Source organism: Patagioenas fasciata, chromosome 20 (assembly GCF_037038585.1).
Source record: "Patagioenas fasciata isolate bPatFas1 chromosome 20, bPatFas1.hap1, whole genome shotgun sequence".
NCBI classification, from domain to species: domain Eukaryota; kingdom Metazoa; phylum Chordata; class Aves; order Columbiformes; family Columbidae; genus Patagioenas; species Patagioenas fasciata.
This window is the reverse complement of record NC_092539.1, coordinates 4,414,707-4,430,700: the sequence shown is the minus strand read 5'-3', so window position 1 is coordinate 4,430,700 and position 15,994 is coordinate 4,414,707. Positions and strand designations below refer to the sequence as shown.

Here is a 15,994-nt window from a genome sequence, read left to right as displayed (position 1 = left end):
TGTTTGTCTGTAACAGTCTAACAAAGGCAATTACGTGGTCCCTGCGTTCAAAGGACAGACAGGCTCACAGAGACAGTGGACACACATTTTGCATGGAACCCAGGACAACCACAGACCCAACTCAGGCATTTCAGTAAAGTGACATCCTGCTGTGCTTCGCCCCTGCTGCTGTCCCTGCACCAGTGGGGCACTGAAAGGTGGTGCAGGCACCGAGATCCCAAAAATTCTGCCATTTCGCTTAGAGGAACATCAGAGCCAAGAGTGAAATCTCAGCATGACTGTGTTTCCAAACCACCAGCTCACGTTCTCTCAACTTACTCTGTGGGCTGTGCTGAAATAGAATCACAGAATCATTTTGGTTGGAAAAGACCCTCAAGACCATTGAGTCCAACCCTTATTCCAACCCTGGCACTGCCCCATGTCCCTGAGAACCTCATCTCCATGTCTGTTCAACCCCTCCAGGGATGGTGACTCCAGCACTGCCCTGGGCAGCCTGTTCCAATGCCCCACAGCTCTTTCCGGGAAGAAATTTTTCCAATATATCCAATCTAAATAGCAGCCTTAGAAACCCCAACTGGCATGAGTTTGATGTTGCCATGAAGCTATCTACATTTTCATTCCCTCTACTCCTATTTCTGTTTCTGAATACCCCACTTTGCTTTCTTACCAATCATCATGTGTGCTCATCACCGGAGCAACCAAAGAGACTGGATCGCTATGACATTGCAGCCAATTTCTGGAAAGAGGGAGCCACCAGAGAAGAAATAGAAGAAATCTCTTGCCTTGTGTTGTCCCCTAGAAACCCTCTGCTCTTCTAACAGTGCTCATGGACAGGAGAGCAGGAACTTTCTCTCTGGGCCAGTTTTCATGGCTCAGCAGCAGTCACAGCAGTGGGTAGCCTGAGTATAAGAGGGTTTCTTCCTGATCAGATTAGCCTTATTCACTTTATGTCCCTTACAGAGGTTTTTTTTTAATGCAATTTGATTTTTACAGTGCTATTGTCCAGATGATAGATGAATTGTTTTGTCTTACAGCAGTGAGCTCCAGAGATCAGTTTTCTATTATGTGAAAAGGCAGTGATTTCTATGGGTAATGAGCCCAGCCACAGTCATACTACACAAGACAAAACCCTCCAAACACTTAGCAGTAATACAGGGTTTCCACTTTAAACAACATCTACAAGAAATTCACATTTGAGTTCCCCTAGGACTTGATTTACACAGGTATTTAGGGAATAAAACACGCACACAGCATCTAGTAGGAATGTCACAAGTAACCAACTCAGAGAAATCATAAAACCCCTTTAGAAGGAGGACTGTCTGCTGCCCTGGGCTGGTGCAGTCATAGCTCTGGAGTATAGGGGCATGAATAAAGCTGCTGGATGTGCTAGAAATAATAGATGTTGAACCTTTTTCTGAATGATAGTCCATTTAGGTGTGGAGCCCAGATATACATACTCGAAGATTAACTGCTGCTTTTCTTTTTAAATAGGTCTGTGAAAGCCCAGCTCATTAACAGGATATATGACCTGTATTGAAATTTCCAGATATACCCATTTTAAAGCCAGTGTTAAAGAATGGGCTCTTCTTCCTTCTACTTGCCAAGTCCTGCATTTCACCTACATCTATCTCCCCTTGAAGAAAACCTGGTTAATATCTATGAGGGCCGGGAGAAAAAAGTTAAAATTAAGCCTGCGGCCTGGCTTGGTCATTTGATGAAGTAATGCAGGGTCTGGTCTCCTCAGACTAAATCAAATAGGTTGAAAAAGGCACAACTGAAGAACACAGTTCTGCATGCCTGCACACACCCAAACACACATATCCTGGGGCTGATCTAGAGCTGAGTCACAGCGTTGGTCACACCTGAACCACACTGGACCACAGACCTATCTATCTTCAAGGGAAAAGGGACAGAACCTAAGCCACATCCCTCACCCCAGGAGCATGGACTGTACAACACACCGTGCTCTGAACCTAAAGGAGCAATTGCAGCAGGTGTAGGCTTATGGGCCAGACAGGAGGCTAGAACCAACATCTGGGGTGTAACCACAGGAGATCTGAGACACCTCCACCCTGACCAACTCACCACCCATGCTGCGCAGTGTGTGAATCCATGCTTCCCAAGTAACAAGGACGAGAGGAAATGGCCTCAAGTTGCATCAGGGGAGGTTTAGATTGGATATTGGGAATAAGTTCTTCCTGGAAAGGGTTGTCAGGCATTGGAAGAGGCTGCCCAGGGCAGTGGTGAAGTCACCATCCCTGAGGGGTTGAACAGACACAGAGATGAGATTCTTAGGGACATGGTTTAATACCAGTGTTAACAGTTTGACACAATGATCTTAAAGGTCTTTTCCAACCAAAATGATTCTATGATTCCATTCTCCACAAAGGTATGGGAGCCCTAAGCATCCTCTCCCACGCCAGGTGATGAGACCTTGGATAAAACCCAAGCTCCCTCTTGGAAACAGGGTGGCATCTGTCCTGGACACCATGTTCCCGACTATGGGAACAAAGACAACAATACAACAGCCAGGTGCGGAATTAGGATCCAGGTCATGAAATGAATGAGAGGCCACAAATCCTCGCTACACGGCACCTATCTAAAGAGGCTGGTGACATTCCAAGACAGATCCCGGCTGAGAAAGGCCAGCCTACAGGGAACCGGCAGGAATGTTGACAGGAGAAATCCCAGACAGGTACAGGGAGGGATGGGAAACAGTTCTGCAAAGGGTTGGAGCTCATCCCTCGCACAGGTTCGTATCAGGTTGACCCGGTCGTACCTCCCACCCAGTGCACATGGGGCTGGTTCACAGCAACACCAGCACAGGCAGGATCAGACCCAGGGAAGTGCCCGGGTTGGAGGCAGGGCGAAGCAGAGGAAGAGGGCTGCAAGGTGCTGGGAAACAGCCTGTTGTTAGAGCTCAGCCCTGAAGTGTTTGCGAAATCTCCCAGACAAGCCTCACTGGAAATCTGAAGGCCCCACTGCAAACAGAGGCCCCGTGGGCGAGCGCGGTGTGTCCAGATAAGCCTGGCAGCCCGTGCTGAGTGTCACGGCCCTGCGCCTCCCCAGACCCTCACAGCTCAAACAACAGGGAGTATTTTGTTCCCTGACAAGGCCCTTGTGGGACAAAAATGCATCTTGTAAGAGTCTTCTCAGTGGTTTTCAGCATTTAGGTCACCAGGGCTGTTTTGAGATAAGGGAACAAGAGTGAGCCCCCTTTTGACTCCGGTGGCTGGTATGCAGGTTCACACCTAGGGCACGGCTCCGGAGGGCCTGGGAAAGGCAAAGATGAAGGTTACAGGAAACCTCCTTTTCATGCAATATATAACAGTTTTAAAGGCTTGAATTTTTGCTAACTGCCTCGCATAAGCCGGGCTTTTGCCTCACTGAAGCCAGCAAGCCTGGTGTAATAAGACATGAGCTCAGCTGAACCCACCAGATGCTCCTCTCTCTCCATTGGGTATAAATCGGGAGTAGCCTCACCAGAATGGGTGGAAGCGGGATGGCCCAAAGCCAGCGGGGATCCCCGGGAAAGCCCAGCCCGCACAGATCCCCGCGTCCCTCGCTGCGGAGAGCGGGGGAGCCCCTTTGCCAAACCACACGGAGCTCAGTCGCTCAGCAATCAGTTGCATTTCCTACCCTCGTGCTACTGATTGTGCAAACATGAATGTAATTAGTCTAAATAATCACCAAAGATTTAATAGGAGCCAGACCACCCAGAGGCCAAATAGCTGGCGGTGGAGCAGGGAAGGTTTGTTCGCTGTTTTTTGTAACACTTGCTAATGAAGTGAGGTCGGATAGCAAAGCAAACACCCTCCACCAGCACGTCCCCTGGGAACGCCGTATGTTGTGGGAAGCCCCATGTCTCTGAAGCCAAGAACGTTCTCTCAGGATAGGCAACATGTGCTACTACCATCACTGCTTTTAATTTAACCCCGCCTGGAAACCTCCCTGAACGATTACGAAACCGAGCTCTGAGCCCCAAAATAAGCTTCCATCCCAACCAACCATGACTGAAAACGCTCCTAACATGGCTGAGACCAGCAGCTCATGGGTGAGTTCATCCACACACCTGGGTGACCCATCACCCTTGGAGCCTGCAGCAGCATTCAGCAACATGAAGCAACACTCTACATTGCATCCGTCTGTCCTTCCTTCCTCCCTGCTCACCCACCATTCATTGTATCTAGCCAGCTAATCACAGAGATGACAAACACACCCAATTGGGGACATTCAAGTTGTTGGGAGCATCATGGCAGGAACATCAGTTCTTCTGGAGAAGCAGAAATTTCCTCAGCCAGGGTGGTCATTTAGACTGGTAATTGTATGAACTGCCTCAAAACCACGTTCTGCCAATGGAGCAAGACCTGAGATTCCCTAAGACAGGTCTGTGCTGCAGTTAAGAGAGCTGGGAGAAGGCAGTTATTTCTCAAAAATTCTGAGAAGCGGTTATTTCAGTTTTCTTAGGGGTAGGAGTGCAGCAGACCCCCCTTCCCAGGGAGACAGGGAGTCTTTGGAAATCCCTGCTGGAGCCAGCATTAGCCCCTCAGTTCAAAGCTCCTTTCTTTAGGCCTTGAATTCTCGGCCATAAAGTCTCTGAAGAGGTTTTGATAACTTACCTATCTTGCAGATAAGCAAAGCTTTGGATGAATCCCACACAGTCCTGTATCTACTGCAAGTCCTCATTTGTTTTCCGCCGAGGCACTTGCTGGTTTTCCTCTCCAAGGTGTTGGACAGAAATGTCAAGAGGCTGAAGGGGCGGCATTTGAGATGGGAATTTTTGCTGGGACTGTTTTTCTTTTCTAAGTGCTATGGGGTAAAGTCGTTGCGGGAAAACCCAAGTGATAACTGAATGAGACAGGTTTTTCTCACAGGAGCAGTAGGTTTACTCCTTATGTGATGGAAAGGAAAGGCAGAGAGGAAAGACAGATGAAAGTTTGCCCTTTCAAATTATTTAAGTTAGGAGAATGTTAAAACAGTAAATTCTGTGTATGTAAATTTGCTGGGACTGGGCTGCAGGGTCTTAACTAAGCAAACCTGCGATCCAGGTCCGGAACAAAGTACATAAGCAGAGCCTAAAGAGAGACACTTCTGATTTCTCCAAGGCCTTTCTAGACAGCTTTGTCCAGGCAAAACTTGTAAAAGGGAAGGGGAAGAGAAAAAGAAGTGAAGAGCAGTGACTTGAAAGATTTCCTGAAATGAATCAGAAAGAAACAGCCAGAGCCTCCGTCCCTGCAATGCCACACACCCCAGGCGTTCCTTGCAGGTGGCCCAGAGACAGCCAGTTATGCCCAGGTTATTTATTTTTCTCACTTTAGCAGTGTCACGTATCTAATATTTTTTAAAAAATAGTGTCTTCTTTTATCTGTGGCAGGATACAAAGCAAGAAGCAACTTCCTAGAGCAGCCAGGCAGAAGGGAGCTGGCGACCTGTGCTGGGTCAGGAGGGAAGGAAGATTAAAAGGAGATGGGATTTTGCTTTGTCCTTCACGGAAGACTTTATCCCCTCCAGATACACAACAGAAGCTTTCTCTCCCTTGGAGGTTCGCCGGCAATGGCCTTCCTGTCTCTCAAAGCTGCTCCTGGATCATGCACAGGGCGAGCAGCGAGCGGTGCGGCCCCGTCCTCTGCCCCAGCCCCGGCTCCCCCTGCAACCCCCTGCTGTGACATCGGGCACCCCAGGACCTGTGTCCTTCCTTCCTTGGGTGGCACCGTCCCTGTGCCAGCCCTGGCTTCTCGCCTGCTGCGGGGCCATGCTGCTCAATTAGCACACAACAAATAATTAAGCTGATGAATGTCTCTTTTTTCTCCGCTTGCTGACTGCAGTTGCGTCGAATTTATGCCCAGAATACGACTGAATTTATTCGCTGCCATTTGTAGCATTCAAAAGAGGTCTTTAACGATTTCTTTTAAGCTCTCTAGCCTGATTGTGAGTAGTGCAGAGCAAATACTCATTATTTCCTATCTAAGCAGCAGCGCTGATTAGTCGGCGGTTGGTCAGATAAGTCACACCGCTCTCTTCCCCCCTCGCTGCAGAAATGCACAAGGTCATTTGCTGCTAATGCTCAAATGCAAAGGGAAAAACATCGCCTAAGCGAATGCTGCGGTGGAATTCTCTTGTGCATTTTCAGGGCAACAAAACAGGAGAGTGCAAAATCTCGTGTTAAGTAAAAGGGCTCAGAATTAGGATGAATATGGGTTGAACAGTTTTTCTTTCAGGCAGCTTCATTCACAGCATTGTGTGTAGCTGGAATTGCTTTGGGGAGGGTAGTGGGATTGCACTGAAACTAAAGTCTTGACAGTTCGTGGACATTAGAGATCTTAAGCCAGCTCTTACTCGACTGTTAACTCCTGAATCTTCACATGATGCAATGTTAATCTTCAGCCCTTTCCTAAAATAACGTGTGGAGTTGCTATGTTCTGTTAAATGTGAACCATGTGTCACCTCAGCAATGGCTGCAACAGTGAAAAGATGATAAATCTAAAGCTTGTAAAATGTCCTGTGACATTTTGGGAGAAAAACAGGTGTTGCATAAATGTTAGACATTTATGGGTAAACTTTCAGGGGCTTTAAAAGACTGACACTTCTACCACATAGTATGTAACCCTGAAAGAAAAGGAGCACAGCACTCTCTTTCATGTGTCTTGCTCTTTCTACAACCCTATGAAAATACAACCTCATCTGGTATTGGAATTAACAGAGCTGGACTCGCCCCTCCCTACGTCTCCTCCAGGTTTCTGGCTTTTACACCCAATGTGTATTTTAAAACTGTGCCTTTTTAAGTAGGTGGCAAACTGTGCTGGAAGGATTTGGTATGCGGAGTATTTTTATTCAGCTCCCTTTTCTCTCACCTTTCATTGTTTTTCCCTTTGGAATATCTCCTGTAACGCTCCACTCATAAACCTCTTCAAAGGCAGGGCTGTATTTGAACAGCCTGCCCTGAAATCTGGTCCCAGTCAAAGGCTTCAGATGGGAAAATAACTCACTGAGCCGAGACCCGCGGCCCCACGGCTGCAGCCGCAGGTGCCGGCGGCCGCTCTGCAGGCAGAGCCACCTCTTTGGTTTTGACGCCGCGGCCCCACTGGCTGGGTTATTATTCCCCCTTTTACCCTATAAATGTAATAAAGCAGGGCTTAGCATCTTGCTTTTGGCATGGAAGGTCCATGGAGAAGGTGGTTTTCTCGCTCCTCCCGCACGCCTTGTTCAGCTCCTAGGATGTTGTTGATGTTTTGGGAGACAGGAGAAGCTTTTGGAAGCGGGATGCGTGCCGAGGAAACGATGGGCTCTGTGGTTCGACCCTCAAACTGTGTGATCTCTAGGATGGAGGTTTCTACAGTACAAGCTAGAGCAAGTGTAATTCCCTTGGTCACTAAGGTACAGCTCCCAGTGAAGTCAGTAAAAGCAGACGTCCAAAAAGCTACAAGACTTCCCTTTCCATAGGGGAAATGCATCAAACGTGTGACCAGCTGCCTGTCTCTGAGCTACTTGCCCTTTGCATTGGGCAGTTTTAGCACAGAAACCAGTAACCAACTGGGCTACAAAACTCTTTCCCCCTCTTGGGTGGTCGCTTCGTCTCTGGGTGGCAGTGAAGCAGCAGATACTCGCCTGGTGGCTAAGTGCTCACGACTCCGTGCAGATCCCACTCTGTCTCAGCTCCCTGCCCAGCAATAAATTCTGCTCCCAAACCTTAATCCTACCCCTCTCCCCCTTCATTCAACACTCACATCCCTTGTGTTTCAGTCCCGTCCCCACCCCAGCAATGTGTTGTGCCCTTAGCTCCTGTCTTGATGGGGCTGGTTTGGGTCGGTCCCCTCCCAGCCACCTCACTTCCATTCCTCTGGCATCTCTTGAGATTTTTCATCCCTTGCTTTCAAGCCTGGAGGAGTGAGATAAAGTTTACCAGGCAGGCTGTTGGAGGAGGAGAAGACCTACACCATGCTGAGCTACCGGGTACTTCCAGCTCTGCCCTCCCAGCAGAAGCCAATGAGCAAACTATGCCTGCCCTTGGGCTGCTCCTCGGTGGAAAATCAGCCAGAGACAGGAATCTTTTATTGGAGACGACACTGAAGATGAGCTGCTGCCTGTCACCCAGCTTGTCTCTGCGATAGTTTCTCAGCAAGAAACCCCATACAGGCACTCCACGCTCTGCTCCACCTTTGGGGAATGAAGAAGCTCACCTGCCTGCACTTCCCTCCCAGCATGTGGCTTGCAGGGACACTCGCAGAAGAAATACAGCAATACAGGGGGAAATTTGTCCAAAAAAGCATATTTAGGAAAACTACCTCTTCCCTCAGCTCTTCCCCAGTGGAGAAATGAACTCCTTCCACTTGCCAAGACACATCCACTTCCCTTCCCCAGTGTTCCCAGTTGGGCCAGAGACAATCCGCAGCACTGCACTGGTAGGAGATCTCTGGCCGAACCAAGGAAAAGATGCCTCCAGCCAAAGCTGTCTCAGAAAGGGCTGTACCCTGCAGAGAGGTCCTCAGTCCCTCGGCTGCAGCAGAGAGGACCTTCATCCTCACGTGGGTGAAATGGAAATTGTCTTATGCTGAGCCTAAGCTCCCTCAAGTTTTGTTATTTATTAACGTGTATCAGATACTTAATGTAGCTGGATTTCCATTCTGATCTACACTCACATCTTGAAGATAAGGTAAAAATCTCACATGGCAGAGGCTAATTTTTTTTTTCCTTTTTTTGGGAAACAAGTTCAAAATCTATCCTGGTTAGAAACACATGAGTTGTTGCACTGCTTCAAACCACAAGCTCCATCGCCCCAGTCACTGTCTCTAACAGAGTCAGAAATGGGTGTTAAAGAAGCATAGAAGCAGAGAGATGTGTGGAGGGATCCTTCCCTGGGCACAAGCATTGACATGGTTTAGATGTTCTGCATCCAGATCGCAATGTTTGACAGCCACTAACAGAGATAACCTCCACAAACACGCCTATTTTCTTTTTGACTGCAAATGTATTTTTGTTCCTAATAACACTCTGTGTCAATGCCATCCTATCATTCCAACGCACATCGTGTGAAAAAGCACTTTCTTTCACTTGTTTGGATCCTGCTTCCCGGTAATTACCATTTCACCCCCTCATTGCTGTGTGATAATTTTACTCAACATTCTCCCTGCATTAAATAATGCTTTTATAAATCTCTGCCACTAACCATGCCCACTGTCTCTTTTGCAAGATTTGCAGATCCTAGTCTATGTGGTCTCTGTGCAGAAGATGTTTCACATCTCTGCCCAGCCCCACACCCCTCTCTGCCCCGCTCCATCCTTTTGGAGATGAGATGGTCAGCGAGCCATACACACGTGGGTAAACACGGATCCAAATACAGACCCACAACAACAATCAGGAACCCATTTCATGGGTTTTGCTCTCTGTTCTTTTCTTAATGACCCCTAACCTTTGGTTTCCTTTTGGAGCACTGAGGGTGGATACCAGGACAGGCAAATATCCCCTTCTCAGTGTTTGTGTGTGAAGCTCTCCTGAGCCGCAGGTGCAGCTTGTCTGATGAACATGCCCCAGGGTTTTGGAGGGAGCCAGCCTTTGCCTATAGACAACCCAGGGTTTTTCTACAATAGGAACGAATGAATGCCTCGAACCACTTTATTTAAGAACCTGCCTTGCACAGGTATAAGGCAGGTTATGATGGGAAACGCATCAAGAGAGAACTTCAAAATGACCCAACAAGAACACAGTGCCTCTGGTGAATTGATGCTTGGACTGAGGCCCTACTGAGACCTTGGACCACCCCAATTCCAGCAAAAAGAGAATTTTTCCAGGCCCAAAGCAGTGCTCACCAAGTAATTCCCAGTGCAAAGAGGAAAGGGCATCCCTACCTTTTTGGTCTTGACTGTTGAGGCACAGCAGTCCCCACCATCATAGTTGCAGAAGGCTCGGTTGTTGATCGAGTCACAGTAGTTGTCCCCCATGAAAGGCTGAAAAAGGCAAAAGCAAAAGACAACTGAGAACACGGACAAAGATAAAACATGTAACAATATGTCAGAAAGACTTGAAGAAGCCATATATTTTGTCACATTACCAACTGCCCTGAAATGCAAGAGATAATTATTCCCCTCTCCTTCCAAAGCAGACAGAAAAAAAAGGACATTAGATGGAATGGAAATGAGCCCTTGTTGGCTTTTCACATCCCACATAAGATGATGCTTCAGGAATATTAATCTGAGTAAGCCCAGAGACAGCACCAAGGCATCTAAAATTGTGGCACCTTTTGATAATTTTAAGCTAACCTTCCAAAACTATGTGGGATAAGAAGGAGTTAGTTATGTATAGCAGCGAAACTGGCTTGCTTTTAATAGCTGTACTTTTCACCACAGCTCTCTTGACTATGCAACAAGTGTCAGCATTGAGGGCACAAAACATATCACAAAGAGAAACGGAAGTGGTCTGAGCTCCGCTCAGGGACCGTGTGCTCTTGTTCTCCGACCAGCAATGACTACACGTGACCTTGGCCATGACACTTAATCTCCCTCTGCTCCACAGCTCAGGGTTGGATAACAGCAATTATTCAGAGGGACGCTGTGGAGAGCTATTAAATAAAATTCATAAATCACCTTGAAAAAGACAATGTGGTCACTAGTCTGTGCAATGTGCTCACCAGTCTGTGTGTGGCACAGGACCTGGATGATTATCACGATTCTGAAAAAAGGCCTTGAGGTCTGGTTTGTCATTACACGTTGGAGCCCTCTTGGTCAGCAAGTACAAAAGTCTTTCTTGGGAGTCAAAACTGTGCCTGATGCAAAAAAGGCCCATGCCAGGAATGAGAAACTCAGGCAGCTCTGAAAGGTCAGAATAAAGGGTGCCCTGCAGAGAGCAGTCATATCCCCGTAACACTTGTTACATGCACAAGCTTATGGGGCCATTCCCATTTTATCTGCTCTTTGGAAAATTAACTTATCCTGCAGTGAGAAAAACAAAGCAGGGGCTTTCCTACAAGAAGACATCATTGCAGAGTGGGTGGAGAAGCTTGTGGAGGTTTCCTGGGAGGATTTTGCAGCATCTGCAGTATCAGAGTTTCCCTGGTGACAGGTACCTGAGGAACCAGCCATGAGATCTTGCCCTGCTCTCCCAAAGCAGAGCCACAGCCATGCTCATCAGTATTGAAATGGATCTCATGGAGTGGTGCAGACACCGGTTTGCACTGCTGGTGTTTTGCAAATTTAGATATTTCTATCATGGTGTAGGAAATTCAGGCAATGATGGCAATATCATTCCAGAGCAGGATTTCCAGGAGGTGACTGTCTCACCGCGCATCACTTGTTTAGCTACACGCAAATAGTACAAATGCTGATAAGGAAATCAGTGTTCCAGGGTGAGGCTCCTGTCCCTGTAAACTGTCCTAATGCCATTGACTTCCACAGAGATTGACTTATTTCATATAGGCAAAGACTTTGACATGCAAATGCCCTTTCAATTTAATTCATATGCTAAGAGTTAAAAGAGAATTATTTATACGTAGACAGAGAGAGATATTTTTATGCCAACCTGGTCATATTGAAAAATGTGAACTTTGCCCAACCTTCCAGGAAATTTTGTAGACTTCTCCACATTTCCCTTGTATTGCCTGGCTGTGCGTGCTTGTCAAGAAAGACTTGTCTTTAATTTTCCATGCCTATGCCTGTACCCTACACCTGCGAACACTGGAAAATCTGTAAAATAAACTTGTGGAAGAATTTGCCTTTTACTTGTACTGCTATGCATTCTTCTCCTCTTTGGAGAGGACAACTAGGACAAATTACATGTGTTCTGATTTGGTACCGAAGTTCTCATTTGGGAGACCTTGGAGGCTTGGCTGTGGAGGTGAGGTCTCCATAGCTCTTCATGCATATCTTAGTGCTCCTATATTTTTGGAGGACCATATAGGTAGTCCAGGGGGACCAGTTTTCTACTGAAACACCTAAATTAGCTGCTGAGAAGTACGGGGTCGACTCTTAAACCTCTATTCCTGCCACTAGGGAGCGACAAAAAATCACATTGCAGCAGCAGTCTGGGTTACCACTGTGATCGCCAAGAGGAAAACAATGCCCCACTCACAGCTTTCTGTTCAGGGAACCCTTCCTGATGCTACGGCTATTAATACATGAGGGATGGTATCAGCTTAATGGCCCAGTATTATTGACCTACTGACTTATTAGTCCTTGTTTCTTTAGTCGCGAAAAAAGGCCTAGTAAAGATGGCACTTCTTCTGAAATCTTAAAACCAGGGAACAAGTTCTGGCCCAGTTCATGGATCCTGGAAGCATCATGCTCTAAAAGTGACGCTAAAGGCCATTATCAATTGTCTGGGTAAAGCCTTCCAAGATGATAGATTGCAATGCAGTGACACCGCTGAGTGAATGATGAAAAGGAGAAAGTTCCTGTTGATGCCGAGGGGTCTGGCAATTAACAATGATGGAAGAGAAGAAAATGCTGAGAAAAAGCATGTCGGGAATAATGGCTTCTGGTAAATTATGACCTCATGGCAAAGTTTGCTTCAGTAACAACTGTCCTCAAACAGCAGGAGAATGGACACCCAATGGTGCGTCAGCACCTGAATGGCATTTCTTAATGGCTGCGGGATGTGATTTTAGCTCTCTTTGGAGAATAGGGGCGCCCAGCCAGCCTGCATGAATGCAACGTGTGAGATGGCTTCTGACATTCAAAGCACTGACAGCAGAATGCTTTTCATTTAGGGAACAACTAGACAGAAACTACCACATTGTTGGAGAGTTATTACCCTCTTGGGCCCAACATTTGTATGCGAAGGAAACCTGTCTTTCACTTCAAGACAAACCACATCATGCAGCAATGCGGTCTAGAGTTTCGTGTCAGATTTAGGAATTCTGTGCCATGCTCTGCCACTTCAGGCAAATAACTTCAATGCACTTGTAAAATTGAGTTACTGAGTGCTGAGAGCACAGTGAGTACTGCAGAAAGTCAAGAGATGGGGGGTCAAGACACAACTTTTCCACTGCCCATCCATGTAACCGCATCATCCATTTATCTCTCTGCCTGTGAGCTACCCCATGGCTAAAACACGCATGAAGCTTCCCAGCCCTACAGAGATACCACAGGGATTGACTTCTTGATATGGGTGAGATGCTCAAGAACCTGCACGAGCGCCGTGACCCAGGGAGAGGTGCTCTAGTCCTGTTCAACCACTGGAAGCATCATAAGACTTCTCAGGTTTTTCAAAGACTGTTGCCAGCAGAAACAACATCCTTCACAATAATTGTGGTTTTTTTCAAATAATACGAAAGACTTAAAAAATGTATCACAGCTGAAATGTAACTGCATTTTTCTGGTTCAGACAGAGGTGGACAGTGGAGCAATGTGTGATTTGCTCACTGTCCAGCTGTGCTGTCCACCCAGTGGGATCATTTCTGCCTCTGGCTTTCCTGAGCTTTACCTGCACACACCAATGCCCAAAGCCTGGCTGGCCTTGGAAAGAATTGGTCCTATGCTAAGAAGTTTAAATCAAGGGAAAACAAATGAAGGCTTTTGTAACTTCCCAGAAATTCCCAGATTCTGGGAAATTCTGACAGTCTATCAATATTGTTGAGCTACTTTATCGTTTAAAACTCCTTTGAGAGTCACTTACCCATCAGTCTAGGAAAACTACCAATTTCATCATTGACTGTCAGACCTGATGGAGACCAGGAGAGTCAGTTTGATAGCATAGCCAGGACAAATGCCTGTTTGCCTCACTTGAAAAACAATATTTACAGCCCACATAACTGCAGTGACTGTCACCATCACATTTAGGAGAGCAAGCACAGATCACCTGAGCTAAGGTAAAGCTCACCTCGCAGCCTTTGACACAATGAATCAGGGAAGGATGAGGGTACCACTTGAGTCCTGCTGTGCAGACAATGCTCTGGAGAGAAGAAAAAAAGAACAGGTTAAGACAAAGAAATCAGTGTACAGAAAGTCAGTGTGCTGGCTCCTATGGCTCTCCTGTACTTAACCAATGAAGTTCAGTTCCTAACACCTCTTGTGTTCTCAGGACCTGGCTGTCCTCCAGGTATTTACAAGAAGTGTTGGACTTGACACTTGCAATAACAGAACATTTGAGATTAAAATAATATTTAAGGTTCTCCTAAAATGTCACGTCCAATATTTCACTCATGGTGGGGGAACATGGTAGGGAAAAGCAAAGGCACAGGTCTTCTGTCTTGCTCTTGAGTAGAGGGGGAGACATTTTGGGAATTTCTTTGGTGCTGCAAAGCATTCCTGTCTTTCACTACCCATCATACCTGTGCGTCTTGAAGATGGTAACAGCTAAAGGTGGACGTTCAGATAATTTTTTGCACCATCTTAAATAAAAGTACCTCCCACTACACACCTCCGGAATAACCCCCAGATAGGACAGCATCATCTGCTACGTTTTATGAGCTTTATAATAATTTCTGTACCAACTCTGTTTATAGATTTTCTCAAAGAAAAAAGTTGGAGTGCCTAAATTTGGGTAAAAGTGATGGCCAGGTTACTCAGTGATGACACACCCAAGACAGCCTCTGTTTGCCTGTAGACATGGAAACTTTAAGAGTGGATGAAAAGTTCAGCCAGTCAACAGAGATGGTGATTCAATACCATGCAGGTCTAGGAGATAGGACTGCTGTCCCTTCACCAGGATGTTCGTTTTGGGTTATCATCCATGGATGGAACACTGCAATGAACAGTTGGGCAAGACAAACACGTAGGGACTCACCCCAAGACAGGGGTCGGGGTTGGATGAAGGCCTGGGGAAGGAAAAGATTAACATTTGGGAAGACCCAACAAGTGAGCCATCCCTTCCCCTGTTTATCTGAGGGCTAATTTAGTCCATCTGCAGGGGAACTTCAGCATGTTTTTACAGTTTCTGTCATTTGAGGCTTACCTGGCGTGTGCTAGAAAAAGGACTTTTATACTATCTGACTTGGGCTGTTTATCTTTCCGATGCTCTTGGATTTTCCACTATTAGTCAAGCCCGGCTTGCCCCACCTGCCTCGCAACAGGGCCCGTCTGTATGAGCTGAGAAGCGGTCGGGCGAGGGGGGGACGTTGTTTATTCCCCGGGAGGGAGGCTGCAAGGTGCGGGGGCCCTGCGGTGTCAGACGTTCCCCAGCGCGCTCTTGACAGACAGCTGGAGATTTCCAGGCTGTTGCCTGCCGCAAATGGTGAGATTCTCTCTTTTTTTCCCCCTCTTCTGTTTATTGCACTTCAGAGGAAAAAGAAAGGAAATTTTTCTGGGTTTCGAAATAAACAAGGCCAGTCAATAGAGCTGGAAGGGGGAGAGTAAAAGAAGCAGTTCAAGAGCATTTGAACCCAAGAATTAAACCCAAGTAGAAAAACTTAGGCATTTGCTTCCCATAACCAAGGCCAGCCAGACAATAAGTAGAAGTGCACTTCCAAAGAGCATCTCACATTCCCCTGGTAGGAAGCATCAATATTTACAAAACCTCTCAATAAGCGTGAATGTGCGTGAGTACAAGGAGTGAACAAAAGGAGTTGAATAGCCCTGAAACCAGGAGGTTTCCCAGTGAGATCAATCCCTCGCAGAAGATGCACTGACTACTTTCCTGATCCTCCCGGCATTAAAAACCCACCACCCCGCCTTAGAGGAACAGCCAGAAGGTGAAGTCTCTGTAGGACAGGGCTCTCCTTGGAGCTCTCACTCAAGTTTGTCCTCAATTCCAAGGGTTGCAGAGCCTTGGGCTTGACAGCCTCCAGAGCAAGGGATTGCAGCCCCAGGCCACTCTCCACAGGGTAGAAAAGCCGGTTGACCTCGTACTAGATTAGTCACTGGGTCAGTGGGACATTTGCACTGCCCTTGAGTGGCACCAGCACATCAGTGAGTACAGAAAGGAAGGTGAACTTGTAGAATCACAGGACAGGTTGAGTGGAAGGGACCTTCCCAGCTCCCCCAGTGCCACCCCTGCCATGAGCAGGGACATCTTCACCAGCTCAGGTTGCTCAGAGCCCCATCCAGCCTGGCCTGGGATGTCTCCAGGG

The 15,994-nt window shown here is 47.1% G+C and overlaps 1 protein-coding gene across 3 annotated transcripts in view; it reads right to left on the bottom strand.

The window, feature by feature from the left end:
* The window catches only part of PAPPA (pappalysin 1), a 179,971-nt gene that overhangs the window by 8,531 nt on the left and 155,446 nt on the right, over positions 1-15,994 (bottom strand). For all 3 annotated transcript variants that reach the window (XM_065853866.2, XM_065853864.2, XM_065853865.2), the window contains exons 20-21: positions 13,807-13,878; positions 9,843-9,941 (exon numbers count right to left, since the gene is read on the bottom strand). In XM_065853866.2, coding sequence (XP_065709938.1) covers positions 9,843-9,941; positions 13,807-13,878 — 171 coding nt within the window. The remainder of the gene's footprint in view (positions 1-9,842; positions 9,942-13,806; positions 13,879-15,994) is intronic.